General features: G+C 36.9%; 1 protein-coding gene across 2 annotated transcripts in view; it reads right to left on the minus strand.

The window, feature by feature from the left end:
* Positions 1-2,024: 2,024 nt before the first annotated feature.
* The window catches only part of slc2a4rg (SLC2A4 regulator), a 37,410-nt gene continuing 16,628 nt past the window's right edge, over positions 2,025-22,806 (minus strand). Inside the window, exons 3-10 of one of the 2 annotated variants that reach the window (XM_060893468.1) lie at positions 8,396-8,496; positions 6,076-6,320; positions 4,807-4,907; positions 3,355-3,607; positions 3,100-3,207; positions 2,923-2,991; positions 2,491-2,603; positions 2,025-2,385 (exon numbers count right to left, since the gene is read on the minus strand). In XM_060893468.1, coding sequence (XP_060749451.1) covers positions 2,274-2,385; positions 2,491-2,603; positions 2,923-2,991; positions 3,100-3,207; positions 3,355-3,607; positions 4,807-4,907; positions 6,076-6,320; positions 8,396-8,496 — 1,102 coding nt within the window. In that variant the 3' untranslated portion in view covers positions 2,025-2,273. The remainder of the gene's footprint in view (positions 2,386-2,490; positions 2,604-2,922; positions 2,992-3,099; positions 3,208-3,354; positions 3,608-4,806; positions 4,908-6,075; positions 6,321-8,395; positions 8,497-22,806) is intronic. The other variant, XM_060893469.1, reaches the window with a different exon arrangement.

A 22,806-nucleotide genomic window follows, 5' to 3' on the forward strand; every position in this document is an offset into this window, starting at 1 on the left:
CGTGCGAGAGATCTGCTGCCCATTACATTCCAAACCACAGGAGAGGGCAATTTCTTCAGCGGGATGGTGCTCCTTCTCATACTTCAGCCTCCACATCAAAGTTCCTGAAAGCAAAGAAGGTCAAGGTGCTCCAGGATTGGCCAGCCCAGTCAACAGACATGAACACTATTGAGCGTGTCTGGGGTAAGATGAAGGAGGAGGCATTGAAGATGAAACCAAAGAATCTTGATGAGCTCTGAGAATCCTGCAAGAATGCTTTCTTTGCCATTCCAGATGACTTTATTAATAAGTTATTTGAGTCATTGCCGAGACATATGGATGCAGTCCTCCAAGCTCATGGGAGTCATACACAATATTAATTCTTTTTCCACTGCACCATGACTTTATGTTCTGTACTGTACATTATTTCCGTTAAGTGACAAGACTTTTGTTTAAGCAAAGTCTGACCTTTCTCTCCAAATTAAAGAATTAAAACTCAAGGCATGATAAGATTTTATTTTGGTAAAATAAGGGTAATCTAGAGGCCTTTGCCTTTCATATAAGTTACTTCTGATTCCGAATGATCGACTGGAAGACAAGTTATTATTTGTTGTTCCTACAACTTGGAGATATATATATATATATATATATATATATATATATATATATATATATATATATATATATATACATACATACATACACACACACACACGTGTGTGTATATACATATATATACACACACATACACAAGTGTGTGTGTGTGTGTCTGGAGAGAAAAGGCTAATTGGTATCCTGATTTGTTTAAATCAATAGTCAAATCCTGAAATAACCTTTCTTTTCATGGTTAAAGCTACATGTAACTTGTGAGCATTATTTGCTCCCTCATCATGAGTGTCACGATTTCAGAAAGATCTTAAATTTATTCAGCAGATTTTTTTTATCTGTTTGGATAAGGCAAAAATCCAAACTGAAATTTAAATAAAGCCTAAAGTTCAGAGAAAGCAAAATTCTGGACATATTCTGGTTGAAATTCTTCACCTTTGGTTAAAGAAATTAATTTGATAGGTTAAAAAAAAAATTCAGAGTTTAGACAAAATGCATAAAGTTTAGCTCTACTTAAACAGCTGACAATAAAATGGACTGGATATACAATCGATATAAAGTTTACAAACTCCATAAAAAGGCAGGTTTTTGTGATGTAAAAAAAAATTAAATCAAGATATTTATCAGCCATTTTCCCACCATAACTTTGAAATTACAACATATAAAAAGTGAAGAAACTAAGAAACTAGGACAAAATAAAAAAGATAAATAAAAACAATAACCTGGTTGCATAAGTGTGCACATCCATTTAAAACTGGGCATGTGGCTGTGTTCAGAATCCTCTAATCGCATTCTGTCTCATGAAATTATAACCCCAAATAAAGATCAGCTGTTTATGTAGTATTTTCTTCATATCATTCATCTGACTGCTGAAGCCATAGTACAGAAAGAGCTTACAATGCATGCATGGTGTCTACTTGTTGATCACTTAGGAGAGGGATAAAAGGAAATAATATAAAAAGATTTCCAAAATGTTAGATGTAATATAAAACACCATAAAGGTCAACAACAACAAATAAAGAAAATAAAGCACCACAGTGACATCACTAAGAACAGGACATCCCGTCAACATTTTGTACAAGAAAACAATTTACCAAAACATTAAAGGAGCTGCAGTAATATTTGATTACTGATTAATCTTTGCATATTATGAATCTCTCATTCATGTATTGGCTACAAAGCAATATTTTAGGGGTGTGCCCACTTATGCAAATATGCTATTGTAACTTTTTAAATGGGTTCTGATTGTTTTTCACAAAATTTTTACAGGCTGCAATTTCACAAAAGCTGTAACATGATTGATTTTGGTTGCATTTTTTACATCACAAAAAATGCCACTTTAACAAAAGTGTGTATATCCATTATGTTTGTGTATACCTTGTATTGTTCAGAATTTTTTTGTGACTGAGAAGAAAAAAAACAATCTTGCTCCAGAGTAGTGCTGCAAAAGCTAATGCATTCTGTATTTTTTGTAACTTTTTTCCCCAATGTTTCACAAGAGCTAAATGTATTCCACTGTTCACTGTCATGTGGAGGACACAAAACAGCTCACTTAATAGAAAAGCCCCTTACCCAACTGTGAGAGTCCTCAGCAAATGGAATCTGTGCACAAGAGGGGGTCAACAATGAATCAGTGTTTCAGACACTGGTGTTAGAAGAGCTGTTATGTTTGTAAGAAAAGGGTAAAATCAGTCAGTAAAGCGTTGACAAGCTTTTTTCCAGCGGCATGCTGTGCACCACAGATCTTTCTTCTCCATTCCATACACTTTGCGACATTTCTTTGCTTCTCCCCTGGGTTTTCTGGGTAATATGAATTAGAGTAAGAATTAATGGCTTCATTAAATACTCACATTTTAAATTTTTCACTAAAAGATGGCTAAATATACACACACTGCCTCATTGTACCTGGTTCCAGTGCTGGGTTTTGGTGTAGATATGGTGGTGGTATGCGTCTTGCTGATGGCATGTGTGACAGGCTGTCTCTTCTCCCCAGTGCTCAAAATGCCAACATGAGCACCCTGCAAGAAGTAAAACTTAAATATGGCCCAAATATGAAGCTCACTATGTATAGCCCAGCAATATTTACAGAAAAATACATTATTCAGTGTTCAGTTTTTCTATACTCATAGAATGTATTCTACAATAAAATCTTATTTGAACCTCTAATTCTGGAGATTCATAAAGAAATAATTATTTACTTTGTATACTAAACCTAACCCTATACAGTAAGAATTCAGGTTGTGCTTTGATTCAGTTTATTCTCAGTTCTCTGTTCAGAGTTTGCATTTGATATGATCTGTTATAGCTTATCATATGCTATTAGAATTGCTCCAATACCTTCATGATTGGGGTTTGGCAACAGTTTTCTTGGCCTATGCTGTATACTGCTTGTGATTTTTTGGACAACTGTCCATAAAAGGGGCAAACAAAAAAATTGGAATTAAACATTCTAGTAATACATTGGAGATTTATAAGCAGTTTTTAAAAGAAAGGAAAAAATACATGCTTTCTTACTGGTTGGCTTTTAAAGATAATGGAAGGTGATTGCCAGGAAACACTGATTGCACTGTGGCTGTGCAAAGGCTCAGAGGACACGGTAGGAATGCTGACAGGAGCAGTGGCCTAGAACACAACATGCCAAAATGTAAGAATGTCTTTTTTGGTGTTGGACATGTACTGTTGTTTATGACTGATTATGACCAACATGTTCACACTCTTAACGTTGAGCTATAACCAGATTTTTCTAAATGTGAAGGAGAGAGGTGCTACCTGGTAGGCATGGTCAGTACGGATATGGCACAGTGTGGAGGGAGCTGACTGGCTGAGCGGACTGTTGACTACAGTGGCAGACTTGGATCGCGCCAGGTCACTGCCAAGTGGAAAGACAGGAGGGGGGCCAATGGTGGTGGGTGAGGTCGGTGTGAGGTTTGACAGGCCTTCGGTTAGACTGTCCATGTTCACCTCAATCTCTGAGTAGTAGAAGTCCTCCTCACCATCACTGTGGTCAGAATCTCCATTCCGCCTACGCTCAGACACAGTGAAAACACAGAGATGATGTGAAAAAAATACAGTATTAGAAGTAGTGGCTTCTGGGACAACATTATTAGCCACATAAATGCTGAAAGACCAAGCTTTGTTTATTTCAAATTTATGACTTAGTAACAGTGAGACTAACATAACTAGCCAACAACCTAAATGTAGCATAGCACTAATTCTGTATTTGTGGTGTCTTGCGCCACCTTGACATGTTACAAAAATAAATGGATGAAAGCATGAACTGTTAGTGGAGGAGACTACTGGAAAGTTGACAAGCTGAAATTTCAAGTTAAGGGGCTGTTTTGGTGTTTTTTACAGGTTGTTGGCCAAGCCATTACAAGCTGCTGCTTGATCAAAGGCATCATAAAAGTTTACCTAAATATCTAAGTTAGAAAAGCTAATCAGCAAACAGTTAATGTAGAAGCAGTAGTTGTATTTTGTAAAGCTAATGCTGCATTCGAGAAATTCCCTGTTGACAACCAGTAAAAAGAAAAAAAAAGAAAAAGAAAATATCCCCTCAACAACAAATTTTAGCTTGTCAACTCTTAGTAGTCTTCTCATTTACGTTCCTTGACCAGTTACAGACTGATATCCATTCTACATATCCACGAACACTTTAGTAGGGTGTAAAGTGTAATGTATTTTTAAATCAGTTAATATACAAGCACTGTACTTGGTTAAATGTATATCACTCACCACACTACCAGGTGTTTTAGATTTATCTGTTAGCTAGATTGTTACTAACAATACATGCAATAATACTAGCCACTCAGACATGTACAGCAAAAGTTTAGTTAAAGTATCCTTCCTGTTGATGCAAGACTCTTGCAAAATTTTTAGCCAAATATTTTATCAGTCAGAAGGGGGCAGTGGACACCACACTGTAAAATGAGCACTTGATAACTGAATAGGAAAACCTGGGTAGCAACTGGGGCTATAAAAACATGCTGCCTAGTCCACAAAGAATGTTTTCTAGCTTCTGCTTTCCTTAATGAATATGTGTAAGCAGATAGCACACTCAGGTTTCATCACAAAGGGACAAGTGACTCTTCTAATTCAAAAAGGACAATTTATTCACTAAGAAACATATCAATCATTTAAGTGGTTTGTATAGGAGAAATAGCATAGGGACCCTCCCCTATTTCAGGTCAATTCTGGTGGGTCAGCTCACTAATGCATACATACCCCAGGTGTATGGTGCGGATGTGCCGCTGGATCCCTGAGGAAGTGCTAAGGACCTTTTCACAATTCTTCCACAAACATTTGAACATCACCTTCATGGAGTTCTAAACCACAAACAAAGAGAAACAGAAAAGTGCCTAAGACTCCATGATCAGACTATGAATGATCATACACAATTTCCTTAATCCACTGAAACTGTTAATTTATCCTAGTGTTCTACGTTTCTTTTTTCTCCTCCCCCATAGGTGTGGATGATCTCAGATGACAAAGGTACAAGTTTCTGTTTCTATGGATGAACAAACTTATATAAATACTATAGTCTACTACTTATCATATTGTGGACCCATTTCAGTATTTTTTTTCTAATCATTACATTGACAAAGAGTTTATATTAACATAATTTATATAGTTTTATTTTTTGAGACAACTAAAACTAAAACTAAAAAAAGGGGATAGAGAGACCAAGCAAGAGAGAGAGAGAGAAAGAGAATTTTGTTTAGTCAGTCATTGTTAATCATTATGAGAGCATTTGATTATCCCTGTATGCAAAACACATTTCCTTTTAGACCACAGCTTTTAAGCTTCTTGACTATTCAAGGTTATACACAATATATTTTAAAAATATGACACAAACATTAATGATTATGATTACAAAAACCATCATCATTCACTTATTTTTTTCCAGCTGACCAGAAAGAGGAAAGACAGAAGTTAATTCCCCTCTTTTCACACAGAAACAAGTCCTGGCTTGCACTAGTCATAGTGTGTTGGTGTATATCTGAGTTATATTTCAAGAGTAAAAAAAAGAACAAAACAAAAACTGGTTTCACTTGGTCGATCAATTAATAATTACTAAACACATTATTAAGCTAAGCATTCAGGGGGAAAAAAATCTTTATCATAGACTATAAAAGAGTTATACTGCAAACTATGATTTCCCCAAACACATTTTTTATATGGATGACTAGAAAAAGGAAGTATATAATAACATCATAATCAAATAACACCATAATCCAACACAGACATGTCTGATGGACATGTCTGTGTTGGACTATGGTGTTATTTGAGTGTTGAGATGAGATAGATTCCCATGAGTAGATGGCTACTCTGACCAGACTCTGGCTAGGAAGTGCCATACACAGCAAACTGCAAAAGCACTGTGTGCCCTGCCACCTTTCTATCATAGCCAGCACACCAGACAAGCTAGCCTTCAATCCCCACGGGAAAAAAATGCACCTGGTTTACACGACTTAATTAGAATAGCTCTCCTACCTTCCGTTTTCGAGGAATTGGGTCCTCAAACAGAAAGTGGGTGCTCTCTGCCTCCTCAATGTTGTCCTCCCCCTGTGAGTAGATCAGGAAGTTCTTGCTGACATCGGTGGATAGGGGTGGGGATGGTGTGGAGGGCACTGACTGGTCGCTGGCATCCCAGCTCCAGTTGCCACTGGTGGAGCTGCTGTAGCTGGCTGACAGACTCTCCTTCCATCCCCTGCAGGATGTTTCAGATACTCCACCTGCTAGTAGGGCCCAGAGAGCTTTGCATTCAGTATCCACTTGTTTCGAGATACATAGATAGCAGAAATTTTAGCAGGTGCTACACTAAAGGCACGATATAAGATGTAGCCAGATAGCCTTTACTTCATTAAGCAATTTAACACAAAACTGAACCACTGATGTCAATACATTGTACATTCATCACCACTGTTACTACTGTCTGACATTCCTCCTGAATTGCATGGGCATCTCATGCTTAACAGTTTAAGTCTACAGACAACAACACAAATTATTTAGTATATTTCCTCATTACAAATTCCACTGCAAGCACATGACATGCTTCTGAGTCGAAAAGGTGCAGCACACGGGCATTAAACCACATTTTAGACCGCTAAAAAACTGACCTCAGTAGAAACCGAAGTGCACAGCATATTACATAAACTACTCTTCAGATGGCTAAGCTACAAATAAGCAGTGAATTTCAGATAGTGTGAAAACTTTTTAATTGAAGTAATTGAATCAATTACTACAGGCTTTTTTCCAATCATGTTTGAGGTACACACAGGCCAAATTTAACAAGGCTGAAAAAAGGCCATGATTTAAGTTTTTAGACAATTATGTAAGTATGCTTTGTCACAGTTAGATTCCCACTTTCCCACTCGTTTATACCCTGTATTCTTCAGTAGTGGCCTAAAGTTTTGAGAATGAAACAAATATTAATTTTCATAGTCTGCTGCTTCAGTTTTATGATAGCAATTTGCCTATTGCAATTAATTGCAAAGTCCCTCTTTGCGATGAAGATGAACTGCCACAAAAGGACCAGCTGACATCATGTCATCCACCACTGCTACTGCTATTTATCTACAGTAACAGTTGAAAGTTTGTGAACCCTTTAGAAAATTTTATATTTCTGCATAAATATGACCCAAAACATCATCAGATTTTCACACAAGTCCTAAATGCAGACAAAGTGAACCCCATCAAACAGATCAGACAAATACATTATACTTGGTAATTTTTTTTATTCAGGAAAATGTTCCAATATTATATATCTTTGAGAGGCAAATGAATGTGAAACTTTATGAGATAATCAGGTCTCCATGAGTGTCCTATTTTGTATAAAGAACAGAGATCAAATCAAAGTCTCATGTTCATGACGCGTGTTTGTGGAAGGGGATCATTGCAAAAATAATGGAGAATCTGAGGACTTCAGAAAGAGAGTTATTGTTTCTCATCAGGCTGGAAAAGGTTACAAAAATGCTCTCTTAAGAGTTTGGACTCAGTCATATAGATTCTGTACAAATGGAGGAAATTTAAGACCATGGGTACATTCCCAGAAGTGGTCAACCAACAAAGATCACTCCAAAAGCAAGCCAAGTAATAGTCTTTTGGATCAGAAAGGAATACAGTTTAACTTCTAAGCAACTAAAGGCATCTTTTACTTTGACTTATGTTAATGTTCATGAGTCTGTCATCAGGTGAACACTGTACAATCTTGGTGTGCAAGCCAGAGTTGCAAGGAGAAAGCCACTAGTCTCCAATAAGAACATTGTGCTCTTGAAGATCATGTGGACAAGCCAGAGAACTATTGGAAAAATAATTTGTGGAGGAATGAGACTTTTTGTTTTATAATGTTTCTCATTTTCCAATAGTTCTCTGGCTTGTCCACATGATCTTCATGAGCACAATGTCTTGCCATTTTCATTTAGAGATCACTGGTATAATTCTGAATTCATTGTGGCAGGACAGCTTGCCATCATTGATGCAACAATGAATTCAGAGTTATACCAGTGATCTCTAAATGAAAATGGCAAGACATCTGTCCATGAACTGAATCTCTCTGAAAACTCTATTTGTGTTATACAATTTAAGCCTGTTTTTTTTTTTTTTTTTTTTTTTTTTAAACCACATAACTTAGGTTCTGCTGATTTTCAATATCGCATGACATAACACCTGAAACTGGGACCCAACAACAAGCATCTCATGGTCATTATTCCAACAATTTTCTGTTGTTGTACTGTTCATGGTATAAAAAAAACAAAAACAAATGCTAGACGCAATCGTCTTGAACTTTCAGTGATTAATTCAGGGGGGTTACCTGAGGCACCAAGGGAAGGGTTGAGCACCAGAGGGCTTGTGGACAGAGTGGTCAAGACAGTAGCTGCCATCACCTCCTTATCAGCATGGCCTGAGGGCTTCCTATGGATATATATACACAAGAGAGAGAGTGTGAGAGAGAGAAAGGGAGAAAGAGAGAGCGAGAGAGAGGGAGAGAGAGGGAAAGAGGGGGGGGTTAATTAAGAGCTTAAGAGGTTCCAATTCTGTGCTCAAACCACTGAAGTGGCAAGCTTTATTAAGCTGTATTAATACATTGATAATATATAACAATATATATATATATCAATAATTGTTTTATATAATATATTTATTTACTTATAAATGGCACCATAACATTCATTCTTGATTTACAATTCTTCTGTCACAATTCACACTGTTATGTGAATAAAAAAAATCTGGTCACAGAGTGGTTTGCAATGGCCTGACATATAGCATCTGAATTTGCCAACATTTTTATTAGTTAAAGAATGTACATGTCTGTTAATAATTACGTATAATGTTGAGGAACATTTATATGTAACATTGGGGAAACAAGTTATAGATTGAGCTAATTACTGTTACAAAATGCTCTTTCCATGACAGGTAAACAATCCTCTTGTCAGAAACATCACCATAATGAAGATTTTTAAAAATCTATTCTTGTGGAATGTTTACCATACAATGTCCTGTGCATGTTACTACTATAGAAATTATAACGTTACCTCTTAGAGCTCTGTATGTGAATTTAGTATTCTTCATACTATAGAAGATTTTCCTGCATCTTGTACTGCATCATAAATCTATGAGGATTTAATATTTGGCCTAGTTCAGTCAAAATTGAGGATGAGCATATTCACATAGAACACATTTACTGAGTGTTAGAATCTAGGCTTTATAGCACATCCTGCATCCTTGTTTTCTGAACACTTACTTGATGTTAGAGATTTTTTTTTTTTTACACCTACCAAAACATGCAGGCCTAAAGGTAGGTATCTGTCGCTTTATGTGATCATTTTTAGCAAAGACTTCCTCCTTCCTTCTACAGGCACACTGTCCCCTCTTATGCGTTACACACAAAAACACAGTCAAACTCTCTCTTACATGACTTTCGCCTAAAACACACTGTAGCACAGACATAAGCGATTGTGTGTAATGGAAAATTCCATCACAATAAGCATGCAGCCAGATTCAGAGTCACTGGTGTATGTTCATACAGCACAGCCAGATTGTAAGCTTTATTTGTCCAGTAAGTGTTTATCCATGTTAGTAAATCAATAGCAGAGTTTGTGTTACTATGTCCTTTGAATGAATACTGTCCGTTTTTACTACAGGTTTTACAGGGCCCTTTCATACGGTCTCTTGCCCCTGTCATCCCAACACACTCCAACACTGTCTCCAACTCATTCCTGTACACTTCAACACAATCCCCAATTCATCCTCCCATATACAATTCTATGGACTTTTTATTTGTTACAGGCTCAAACCAAGAGTAGATATTCATAGCTATTAACTGTTTAAACAGTCAATCTAACAGGACACACAGAGCACTGAGCTATGCCTGTGTTACATAATCAGAAATCCCCCATCTGCTTTTCTCTCTCCACCCCTCCACTGATCTCTGAAGCTTTTCTCTGCTTTGCTGTCTGGGCCTCAGCTCAAATGAAAAATGTAATAAGAGGGAAGGAAACAAAAGTAGCTGCATATATAACCCATGCAAAACAACTTAATGCACAGCTGCAATATTTTTGGACCACTTTTCAGAATGGCCAAATGTCCCTACAAAATAACATTCCAAATGTTATAGCAAATTTCATCCACACAAAAACCTAAATCAAACATACACACACACCCACACACACTTGTAGAGGGCTGTAGCAGAAGTTCCAACTCCACCCAGCACTCAACTGCATGGCTACATAACCAGCACAAACTGGTTTGATCCTGCTGTACAAGCCAAGCCCATATTGTACTTTTTCACTTAAAATGGGTCAAACAGAGAGAGAGAGAGGAGAGAGAGGGTGGGTGGGGAAGAGAGTTGACAGACCAAGGAGTATAAATAAAATATGAAGAAATCACTTCATATTTCAATTTCAATCAAGGAAAACAGAAACAGGACATTGTGAAAATTCTTGGCAGATGGCATGGATGGAGGTGAACCAGATGGATGTCTGGTTGCCCTCAAATGCAACACTATGGAAATTATGGTATAGATATTTTGTATCATTTCTACCACTACAGACGTGGTTTAAACAGATCAGCCATAAAATAAAAAGCAGTAGTGAATTACACTTATTATCTCAGTACAATCAATAGTTTATATTTTCAACAGGATATATTAGGCATCAAGTGAACAGACAGCTCTCATAGTTGATGTGTTGGAAGTGTGAAAAATGGGCAAGGGTAAAGATCAGAGTGACTTTGACAGGGGCTAAATAAAGTTGTCTAGATGACTGGGCAAGGGAATATCCAAAATAAAAAGTCTTGTGGGATTTTCCTAGTATTCAGTGGTTAGTACCTACCACAAGTAGTACAAAGAAGGATAGCCAGTGAAACTGCGACAGGGTAATGGGCACCCAAAGCTCACTGATGTGCATTCGGAGTGAAGGCTTGCCCGTCTGGTCCAATCCAGCAGAATAGTTACTGTAGCACAAATTTCTGTTAAAATGAATACTGGCTATGATGGAAAGTATATCATAGCTTGCTGCATATTGGGTTGTGTAGCCACAGAACAGTGCCCAAGATAACCCCTGCCCACCACTAATTGCATCTAAAATTGGAATGTGAGCATTAGAACTGATTCATGGAGTGGTGAACAAAGATGATCTGATAAATGAAATTTTCAAATCATGTAGAAGTCTGCACCAGGATGGGAATAAGATATTCCCAGTGATGCCCTGGGCAATGTTCTACTGGGAAACCTTTGGTCCTGGCAGATATGTGGATGTTTTGTAGATCTGTTCCACCTAACTAAACATGCCAAGTGCATCTTCCATAAGGATATTGCTCTGTGCTACGCTGCAAAAAATTGTCCCGGGATCGTTTGTGGAACGTAAGAGAAAGTCCAACATTTAATGTGGGATGTGATGTAAAGGATCTGCTGCTAACCTATTGGTGCAGTTTTACAATTACACATATACAATACAATTTTTAATGACTACATATTAGAGATATGCTTGTGCTTTTGGTAATCTATTACAAACCTTATAAGATGCAACAAACCGATAACCAAGCAAAAAAATAAATAACTGTTTCTAAAAATATATGTTTAGACCAAGTTACACTGTTTGTTTCTCAGGCTGGTATATACTCTGGTAAAACTCTTGCATGGACATTTATAAATGAACAACCCCCAAGTTTCATATTTGGCAATGCAATACTGTCAGTATCGTGGGAAATTTAATGTCAAGATACTGGCCAATTTATGCAAAATCTCAACACACACACGTGCATACACACCCACCCGCCACACAATGCTGCTTACACAATGCTCAGTAACATAAGTAGCAGGGGGCTGGCAACACACATACGCTGATAGCAGATTGAGTAAATAGAACAAGCTGTGGCTGATAGCACTGCAGAGTCCACGTGTGTCTGTGTGTGAGCATACAGAACACTCCACATTATTGTACAGAACATTTGAGGAACAAATAGGATTATCCATCATGACGGTTTATGGAGTAGGGATGTGTATTCTGCCTAATAAGAATAATCCAAAAAAATTAACAGTTAACAGATACGGAATTACAGTGCCTTGCAAAAGTATTCATACCCACTGAACTTTTTCACATTTTGACACGTTACAACCACAAAGAAAAAATTATTTTATTGGGATTTTATGAAATAGACTGAAAGAAAGTGGCACATAATTGTGAAGTGGAATGAAAATTATAAATGGTGTACAATTTTTTTTTTTTATAAATATCTGAAAAGTGTGGTGTGCATTTGTATTCAGCCCCCTTTACTCTGATACCCCTAACTAACATCCAGTGAAACCCACTGCCTTCAGAAGTCACCTAATTAGTAAATAGAGTGCACCTGTGTGTAATTTAATCTCAGTATAAATACAGCTGTTCTGTGAAGCCCTCAGAAGTGTGTTAGGGAACATTAATGAACAAACAGCATCATGAAGACCAAAGAACACACCAGACAGGTCAGGGATAAAGTTGTGGAGACGTTTAAATCAGGATTAGGTTATAAATTAATATCCCAAGCCTTGAATATCTCACGGAACACTGTACAATCCATCATCCGGAAATGGAAAGAGTATGGCACAACCGCAAGCCTACCAAGACATGGCCGTCCACCTAAACTGACAGGCCGTGCAAGGAAAGCATTATTCAGAGAAGCAGCCAAGAGCAGCCAAGCGGCCCATGGTAACCCTGGAGGAGCTGCAGAGATCCACAGCTCAGTTTTGAGTCGTGCACTCCACAAATCTGGTCTTTATGGAGGAGTGGCAAAAAGAAAGCCATTGATGAAAGAAAGCCATAAGAAGTCCCGTTTCAGTTTGCGACAAGCCATGTGAGGGAGACAGCAAGCATGTGGAAGAAGGTGCTCTGGTCAGATGAGACCAAAATTGAACTTTTTGGCCAAAATTCAAAACGTTGTGTGATGGAAAACTAACACTGCACATCACCCTGAACACACCATCCCTACTGTGAAACATGGTGGTGGCAGCATCATGTTGTGGGGATCCTTTTCTTCAGCAGGGACAGGGAAGCTGGTCAGAGTTGATGGAAAGATGGATGGAGCCAAATACAGGGCAATCTTAGATGAAAACCTGTTAGAGTCCACAAAAGACTTGAGACTGAGGTGGAGGTTCACCTTCCAGCAAGACAATGACCCTAAACATACAGTTAGAGCTACAATGGAGTGGTTTAGATCAAAGCATATTCATGTGTTAGAATGTCCAAGTCAAAGTCCAGACCTAAATCCAATTGAGAATCTGTGGCAAGACTTGAAAATCGCTGTTCACAGACGCTCGCCATCCAATCTGACTGAGCTTGAGCTATTTTGCAAAGAAGAATGGGCAAAAATTTCACTCTCTAGATGTGCAAAGCTGGTAGAGACATACCGCAGGCTCTGAACAGGGCTACTCCAAAATGATTTCTTTTTTTTAAGCCAATCTGTATCTGGATTTAAAGTCATTGTCCTGCTGCATCACCCAAATTCTGCTGAGCTTCAGCTGCCACACAGACATTATCCTGTAGGATATCTTGGTATTCTTGGGAATTCAGTTCTCTCGCAAATGATGGCAAATGGTCCAGGCCCTGAAATAGCAAGCAGCCAGAGATCATGCAGCTCCCTCCACCATACTAATCTGCTGGAATGACATTTTCATGTTGATATGCACTGCCTGTTTTTTGCCCAAACAACTCAACCTTAGTTTAACCAGTCCACAAAGTATTTTTCAGGTATTTTGGAATGTCAAGGTGGCAAATTTTAGCCATGCAGAAACGAATGCTTTTTTTTTTTTTTTTTTTGTAAAACAGCAGCTTTCTTTCTGCTGTTCTGTCATGGATACCATGCATATATAACGTTTTTAGTACAGTAGGCTCATGAACAGAAATGCTAACCAGTTGCAATGATTTTTTTTTTAAGTTTTTAGCTGTCACTCTACGGTTTGTTTTCTTTTTTTTTTATTGACAGTTGAGTGCTGTGCCCTTTAGGTCATGTTGGAGAGTAGCTACAGTAATAAAACATTTCCATTTGTAGAAAATCTATCTATAAGGTGTAAATGCCTTGTGCAGCTGCTTATCTATCTATCTATATTTTTATATTTTGTTGTATCTTTCTCTCTGCAGATCCATGCTTTTCTCCTAATAATAGAATGCCCTTCCTCCACCTTCCTTTCACTTACCAACCCTCCCCCAACCAAAGCCACAAACGTTATGTAATCCTGCTTGTTCAGGCCAGATACGAATGTGCACAAAAACACACACAGGCACACGCACACACACAAACACGAGTGGGCTGGATATCCTCACTGTTTACAACAGCAGAGCAGTCTCCAGTGTGCAGCATTAGGATTGATAAATGACTGGCCTTTAATAGTACTCAACATGGACATGTACACAAGCGCCCTTTATGTAAGTCATTTTGAGTCCCCAAAGATCACACGGACCAAAACAACAACACCTGTCCACTTATCTGTACAGACACTGCTTAAAGCAGAACTTTTGGTGTATAATCTTTATACACTGTTCTGTATAAATACAGGTGACTTAAAATATTTGATTAAGGCTAAAACATAAAAATAATAAAGCCTTGCGAACACAAAAGCACTCCTAAATTCTGAAATGTGCATCTGCATAAACATACTTCCTCTGGACATCCAAATCAGGAGGTCAGTAGCATGTCAGGGTCTGGATGCTTGAGAAAAGTAAATCATGCGTGGCAACAATGCTACAACAGAGGACACTGTTCACTGTCGGATCATCAAAAAATCTTTGGCCATGAATTTGACATATTTATATTACTCAAATGCACATACAATGTTAAAAAGTAAGGTTTAGTCTTCAAGCATACTACACCACATTCTGGTTATCCAAATACACCAACAAAAGTGTAAAGCTAGTGACATCCAGTTAAACCTCTGTCTCTGCTGAGTGAATTTAGTGTATTGGGGCAATGACTATATTTGAGAGGACAACATGCTGCTACATACTCCTATTGTGCATTTGGTTCCAACTGGGACTTATTTTTGGTTTGTGCCATTAAATGCTTTTTTAAAGTTACTCTAACAAGTTAGTTTATCAATGTGTGCAACATATAACAAGTCCTCTGTACTGCAACTCCTCACGGAGTGTCTGATGGAACAGGTCACCCTTATGCCAGCTTTACTATAGAAATGGCAAAGCTATCCACTGTAACTCTACTCTATAGTTTATAAAAATGTTTAAATTAATTTTGCTGGGCTGTAATCTCAGTGAAAACTTTCAGTCTGTTTGTGAAAGTGAGTGCATGTTCATTAGTAATAGGACAGAACACTTGTACTGGAGCCAGCCACTAGAGCGCCTCAGATACAGTTTGGCTTCACTTTTAACTTTTCAAAATCCCTGGTGGTTATTATGGGCCCTAATTGGTCAGGTCCACCCATATATGCAATCTTATTTAAAGTCTTGGTTCTGTACACAAGGTTAATCTTAACTTAAACAGAGCCACTATAATTATGTAGGAACTAAATAGCTGTCTCATCTGTGTGTGTTCTATATTAAGGCCTGACATTGATACCATATTTAAACCAAGCCTTTGACCAAACGAGGTAGCAGTCTGGGGTGGCCTGTCTCGGACTTATGAAAAAACTTTATAAATCTGGACATACATATAAATCGCTTTGTTGGTGTCTTGATATTAGGCATAAGCAAACAAAACTTTGGCCCACAATACACTGGAACCAGCTCAATACATAATGTGTCTCTGTGTACATAAGAGAAAAAAATTAATGTTTTTCTAAATAATGCATACATTATTGTTTGCATTATTTGTTTTTCTAAATAATGCATACATTCAATGCTTATTCTGACAACATAGGGATGCAAAAAAAAAAAAAAGCATTTTCTCTACTGCCCAGAGATCAAAAGTTCAAATCCTGGTGATGTCACAGCAATTCATGTCAAATAAAGAAACAAATAAAGAAAAACACCCCATATATCTGCTGTGTGTGATGGTGGTTGTGGGCCAAGATGCTATTCATAGTTCCCAGCATGTGTATTGCCCATTCTAAGACAATACAGTGCACATCAATGTGTGTTCAATAATCTTACTTAAAGGAGACACATACACTGCTGCCACTAATTTAAAACAATGTTTAAATAGAGATGTTACAGAGTAACAAAAATTAAAACACTGTAAATCAGAATTGTTCAGTACTGCCATTTAAATTTGTTTAAGCATATCACATGCCATGTCCTCCTCAACCAAACCTCTCCTGGATAACTGTTTCATGTTTCTGTCCTTGGTAAGGTATGCATTTATGGCCTGGGTCTGTGCAAGTTTCCTCTGGGTTCTCCAGTTTTGCAACACCTCCCAAAAACATTCATGTAGGTGGAATGATTAATTCTAATTGCTCCTAACCTATTCTGTGTGACTGTCAAAGCCTAATGCCCAAGCTTGACTGTATTCCTTCCTCATGGCCAATATTCCTGATACAGGTGCTGTATATATCCACGTGACCCTAACCAGGATAAATCTTTTGCCAAAGATGAATAAATTAACAAATCTTTTTTTATTAAAAAAAATAAAAATGTGGATGAATATTCATATTTTAGAAACTGGACAGTGGCACTTTCTACACCATGCAAATTAATCTCAAGTGAGTATGAATACACAATCATAAGCGTCATAAGGAGAAATACAGCAAAAAACAATGGTACTTTAAATTCAGAATATATCTTAGAGAAAGTTTTTTAATATCCTTTCTTTTTTATTTCATATAGATGCTGCTAATACTACTTTTTGCACAGCTTAGTGAACACTTCTTTCTCAACAGAGTAATTGTGGACCATAACTTTCATGACATGAAATGCCACAATACTTGAGAAGACAATTTGGTGTATTCTTTTCAAATTTGAGAAACATCAAATCATCTAATTGCACACAGCACCAAAATTAAACAAGTAAACATCTTACCTATAACCAGCAATACTTATTAGTACTATTAGTACTATAATACTTATTAGTAATATTTGCACAAGTACTAGCTATAGATAATCAACATACAGACATATACGTGTGTTAAAAGTAAAAGGCTAACAACTATATAGTTCACCGTTTGTGAAAGAAAGTATACATTACTTATCTGAGTTAGATGCCTAGCTTGTTGCTAATAAAATATGAACATTGAGACAGATTTTTCCCCCACTTTATCCTGTACCCATTTCAAACCTGACCATTTTTCCTTGGTATGGTTTTAAATGTTTTCAATAATAATTATATTAATAACAAATAATTTTTGAATGAATTAATATATATATATATAAAAAGAGCAAATAAAATGTATATTGCCATTGTGCAAATATGTGTAAAATCCACTAGCACAAAGTCTACCATCTTAGAACATCTTGATTTAGCAGTTTTGTTTCACCGAGACTGGTGTATTGATTCTGAACCACCCCAATACAGATCTAATTTAACTATGTAGATCTAACTATGAGATACTATCTAAAGTTTGAGGCACTCAGACTGAAACAGACATTGGAGACACATTCTCTCTTCTTTTCGTTCAAATGATCTGCCCTGCCACTAACTCTCATGGGGTTTACTATCTGCCCACAATCCCGTTCGATACAATGAAACAGAAACACCTGGCAGGCAGGTGGGGCTTGCAAAATTTTTTAAAAATATATCCATATCATACAAACAATACAAAATATCAAATAGTGTTTAGCAAACACTAAAGAAAAAAATACAGGCTATGTTTACACACACAGCGATAAGCCATTTACAAATGCTTCAGATGACAGAGGATATAAGCGGGGTCTAATAACACACTGCATTTGCCTCAGAATGTTAGTTTGGTGCCCATCGACCTCACAATTATTTCAAGTAAGTTTAAAGGTGTAACATGATCTGATTTCTTACAAAACACACTTCACCACACTCAGATTTAGATATCATTATTTTTAAATTGACTAGATTGTTAAAAGAAATATCCAACTCTTTCAACTGCAACAACAGATTTTCTCTATTCTGATCGAGGTGTATACATATGTATAAACGTTTTTTCCCCATGATTCAGCTGTCAATTTGTACATTTGCAACAATTTCAGTATGGTATGAAAAATTATTATTAGCATAGGGAGACCCAAACCAATATTAATAGTGTTCCTAATAAAGTGCTCCATGAGGCCATCCTTAAAAATATTTTGGTTTGCAGTAACAGTGGGGAAAAAAAAAAAAAAAAAAAAGGGTCAATAGGTAGGTCTATATTTTTTTTTTCAAGTTTCAATGTAAAAAACTGACGTCTTAACGCAAATTTACAACCGGCAAGTTGGTCGGACTTAAAGCAAAAAAATTAAAAAAGTTTAGTTGGTCCTAAATTGACAGGGTCGGTCGGGTTACGGCAAACAAGAATATTTTTAAGAATGGCCTGAGTGTATGTATGTATGTGTGTATATGTATGTATATATATATATATATATATATATATATATATATATATATATATATATATATATATATATATATATATATATATATATATACACATATACATACATACATACATGCATACACACACACACACACATATACATATATACACATATACATACACACACACACACACACACACAGTGATACCTCGAGATACGTGTGCAACAAGTGAAGACAAACTAGCAATTAAGTTCAGTTAAGTTAAGAGAATTTCAGTTGAGTCAGGACCACTTTGTCAAAAGAGAATTTATTACATGATATGCGTACAGTTAGTGTTGGCGGTATGGTTCTGTTCTGGGCAAAAATCCACGCGCCCGGCCGTGCACATGCGTGGACAGAGCTGGGAGAGCAGTATAACAGAACCACTAATCATGCATAGTATTAGATATGCTCGCTTACGAGTTTTTGGAAAGTAATAAATGAATGAATGGATAAATAAATAATTAGAGAGAGAGGGAGAGAGAGAGAAAAATATGTGGAGATTTATGACGTAAACTGGTACAACAAACACAGGTTCCGGCATGGTGGAGTTGGAGTTGGAGGAGGGAGTTTAGATCGCAGCAGCAGCGAAGTGCTAGAGCGGCTCTATGAATGGGAATTTAAATGGTCGGGTAATATGGATGCCGTAACCGGATTGGTGCGCGTTGTGGACAGCTGATTAACAGCTGATGCACGCTTGACGACGTGGCCTGCCTGAATTAACGCGATGCTTGATTTAAGTTCATTAATTTTAGTGAAGTTTAGTTAAGTTCCATTTAAGTATAAAGTAGCATTAAGAGTGTACAGTAGCGAGTAAGTGAATGAACGCGAAAGTGTAATTCCTTCCTAACTCCTCTGCCTGTTTACTCCTCCCTCAACCTCCATGCGCATCTTCCGTAAAGTAAAACCAGTTTTTTTTTTAACATTCTCTTTTATTACTGTATGTTTTTATACAATATTTGTCATTTATAAATACAGGCACTGTACATTTTTCATATTCAAAACACAAACAAAACAACTGGAGTGGAATTTTGCGAGCTGGAACGGATTAATGGGATTTCAATTAATTTAAATGGGGAAAATTGTTTTGAGATACAAGCAATTTGAGATAGGAGCAAAGTCATGGAACGAATTAAACTCATATCTCAAGGTATTACTGTATATCTACTTTAAATTTATGTTATGTTATCAATTGACTTAAATATAAAAAAGTAATAGAGAGACATCTGTGGCACAGAATAATTTGATTTTTCACACCATCCAATGTCACCCATACTGTATGTGGATGGGCTCGCCTTTGAGTCTGGTTTCTCTCAAGGTTTTTTCCCTTACCGTCTAAGGGAGTTTTTCCTTGCCACTGCTGCCTGAGTCACCTCAGACTTGCTCATTGGGGATAAATACATACACATTGTGAACTAAATATATCTAATATTAATCTTGAATTTTGCATTCTATTAATTTTTATATTATTCTTTATATTAAGCTTTTGTTCTATGTTTATGTTCTGTAAAGCTGCTTTGAGACAATGCCAATTGTAAAAAGCGCTATACAAATAAACTTGAATTGAAAATCATCTTCAATTCCACAAGGTTATAAGAGCCCCTCCGACTAGCAATTTCAAAATCTTGGGTTAAAAAAATATTGGGTTAAACTGTCCTTTAATTTTAATATAGTATAACTATTAGTTTTACTGTAGTTTCCAAATACTGAAATGTTCATTCTTTAGTAGAAAGTATTATTTGGAAATTAGCAAAGTCTAACATTTAAAATGTACGTAAAAATGTAATGATTGTGTGTGTGATATAAAACCGACAAATGGTTAATACAAAAGTGCAGCATTTGCAGATATGGTGAACACTAGAAGGTAAAAGTAGAAAAACCACCCAAACCTGTTCCAAATGTGTCTATGGTCTGTTGCCACAGAGCGAGAATGTTTGAGGCTAAATTAGCACAGAGGTAAACAAATGCAGACCAGCAGAAGCCCTGACAAACTGAAACCAGTTTTTGACTGTACATTGTACATTTTACATGTACATTGTACAGTATTGTACATTTCAGTATTTAACAACAACAGCGTACAGCTTCATAGATGTAAAACAACAGTTTACAGAAGACCCTTGTCCTAGAAAAAAAGGGCAATTTTTAGAAGATATGATTTTTACAGTAATTATAGTGCCCCATATAGGCCAACTGATATGTTCGATGTGGCCAGAGAGTGTCCTATTAATTTATTTTAATGTTTGTAAAAAAACAACAACAAAACAACAAAAAAACTGGCTTTGCATTCAAATGATACAGCAGTTTTAGTACATGCAATGCCCTAAAATTCACTGAACTGTAACTACCAAACCCTTTCGTCAGTCAAAATTGTTTTAGTATGTTTCTGACCTAAATGTCCATACTTGCTATATTTCAAATTTTATGTTGATCAGATGAATGGCTAGTTTGAAAAAGAAGATATTAACTGAAGCAGAAGAAGAGGTATAGAGATGAAGAAAAGACATATACTAAAATCCTTCTAACATATTATCAGTATCAGGTGTTCCTTCTAACATATTTTCCAAGGAGCAGCTGATACTGATACAATTCCCTTTCCACAAGAGTACATATGTTTTTCAATCAAGGTGAATAAGAGACCATGTGGGAACAGAAAACTGAATAAAGGAGGATGCTTTTCTCAGTGATTTGAGAAAGTGCTATAGGTATAGTACATTACTGATCTTACAAATACATACATAATATACATCTAGTAAAACAGAAACACACAAAACAACACCCTTTAAATTATACCGTGCAATGCACTTCATACTCATGGACTATAATGCTTGCACAAATCACCTGCATTCATACAAATCTTCAAGTTTCTGAAGGTATACAAGACAACAGATTCTGTACGGGTAATATTAAAATTTGTATTTTGAATTTTTAAAATGTTATTCATATCAGCTTTCTAGATTTGGGCAAGAACTGTTTAGTACCTAAGGTAACATAATGAATTAATCTGATTTCAAAAAATGTTTATGGCTAAAAGCATGTAGATATCCAGCCACAAAAATTGGAGGCACATTAATGTCTAGAATGTCTTTGTATGCTGTAGCATTATAATTTCCTTTCACTTGAAGGAGCCAGGGAGAAACATGACAAAGAAACTATGCACAAAGTGAGGTCCAAAAAGACATGGTTTGCCCAGGCTGAACAAAGCCTGACCTTTGTAAATACTTTTGGGATTTGAAATGATGGCTACTTGCCAGTACTCTGTGCCTTTTGCAACATTGCAAAGTCTAGTGGATATCAAGGGGAGGCCGTTATAGTAGCAACAACATTAAAGACTTAAAGTTTGTGCATACCTGGCCATCACACCCATATAATGTTCAAACACCTCATTCTGGATTTAGTACCACTTTTGTGGTTAGAACCTCCACACTTTTTGTTAAGAATTTCCACTAGAATTTGGAGCATTGCTGTGGGGATTTGCCCATTTAGCTACAGGAACATTAGTGTGGTCAGGAATTGATGTTGGGTGCCTAAGGTACATTCAATGCTAAAACTGATCCCAAACGTGTTTCGTGGTGTTGTGATCAGGCCTCTGTTTTCAGGGCACATGAGTTCAACCCCAACCTGACGCCACCTTGGCAAACCATGTGTTCATAGACCTAACTTGCACAAGTGCATTTTCATAGTAGAACATGTTTGGGCTAGGCCACTTCTTTCCAGTGAAGAGAAACTGTAAGTACTGCTTCAGCATACACAGACATGCTGTACTACTGTTTTACATAAACAATTTTTGGTTGTGATATGATTAGGTGTCCACAAATGTCAACTATTTGAAATTCAGTCCTGGATTTCAAGATAACATCCTAGGGCCTTTTTACACCTGGTCACTTCATGTGTTTTCTCTGATCCGATAGCTATCTGATTTGTTAAAACTGTTCCATTTGCATTAGGCCACATAAATGCGTCGAATAGGATATCAATCCTATCTTTCTACTCCCGCCCAAAATGCAAACATATTTGAAAAGAAGACAAAAAACTTGTTAGAACGGTTACGTTACAAAAAACAGCATTTACTGTTTGCTGCATTTTCGCTGGCGTCAGCAGTGCATTTTAAGTCCCAACGAGACACCTGGGTGAAAGATCACTTGGGAGTGATGTATGTCCGTTTGGGAGGAGTATAGCGCTGACGTATGTCTCTTGAACAACCACATTCATTTAGACAACCTCCTGAAGTGGTTTGAACGATCGGATATATATCCGTCTCGAAAATGTTTCGGAGGGCATTTA

The sequence above is a fragment of the Tachysurus vachellii genome, chromosome 19, assembly GCF_030014155.1.
Source record: "Tachysurus vachellii isolate PV-2020 chromosome 19, HZAU_Pvac_v1, whole genome shotgun sequence".
NCBI classification, from domain to species: Eukaryota; Metazoa; Chordata; class Actinopteri; order Siluriformes; family Bagridae; genus Tachysurus; species Tachysurus vachellii.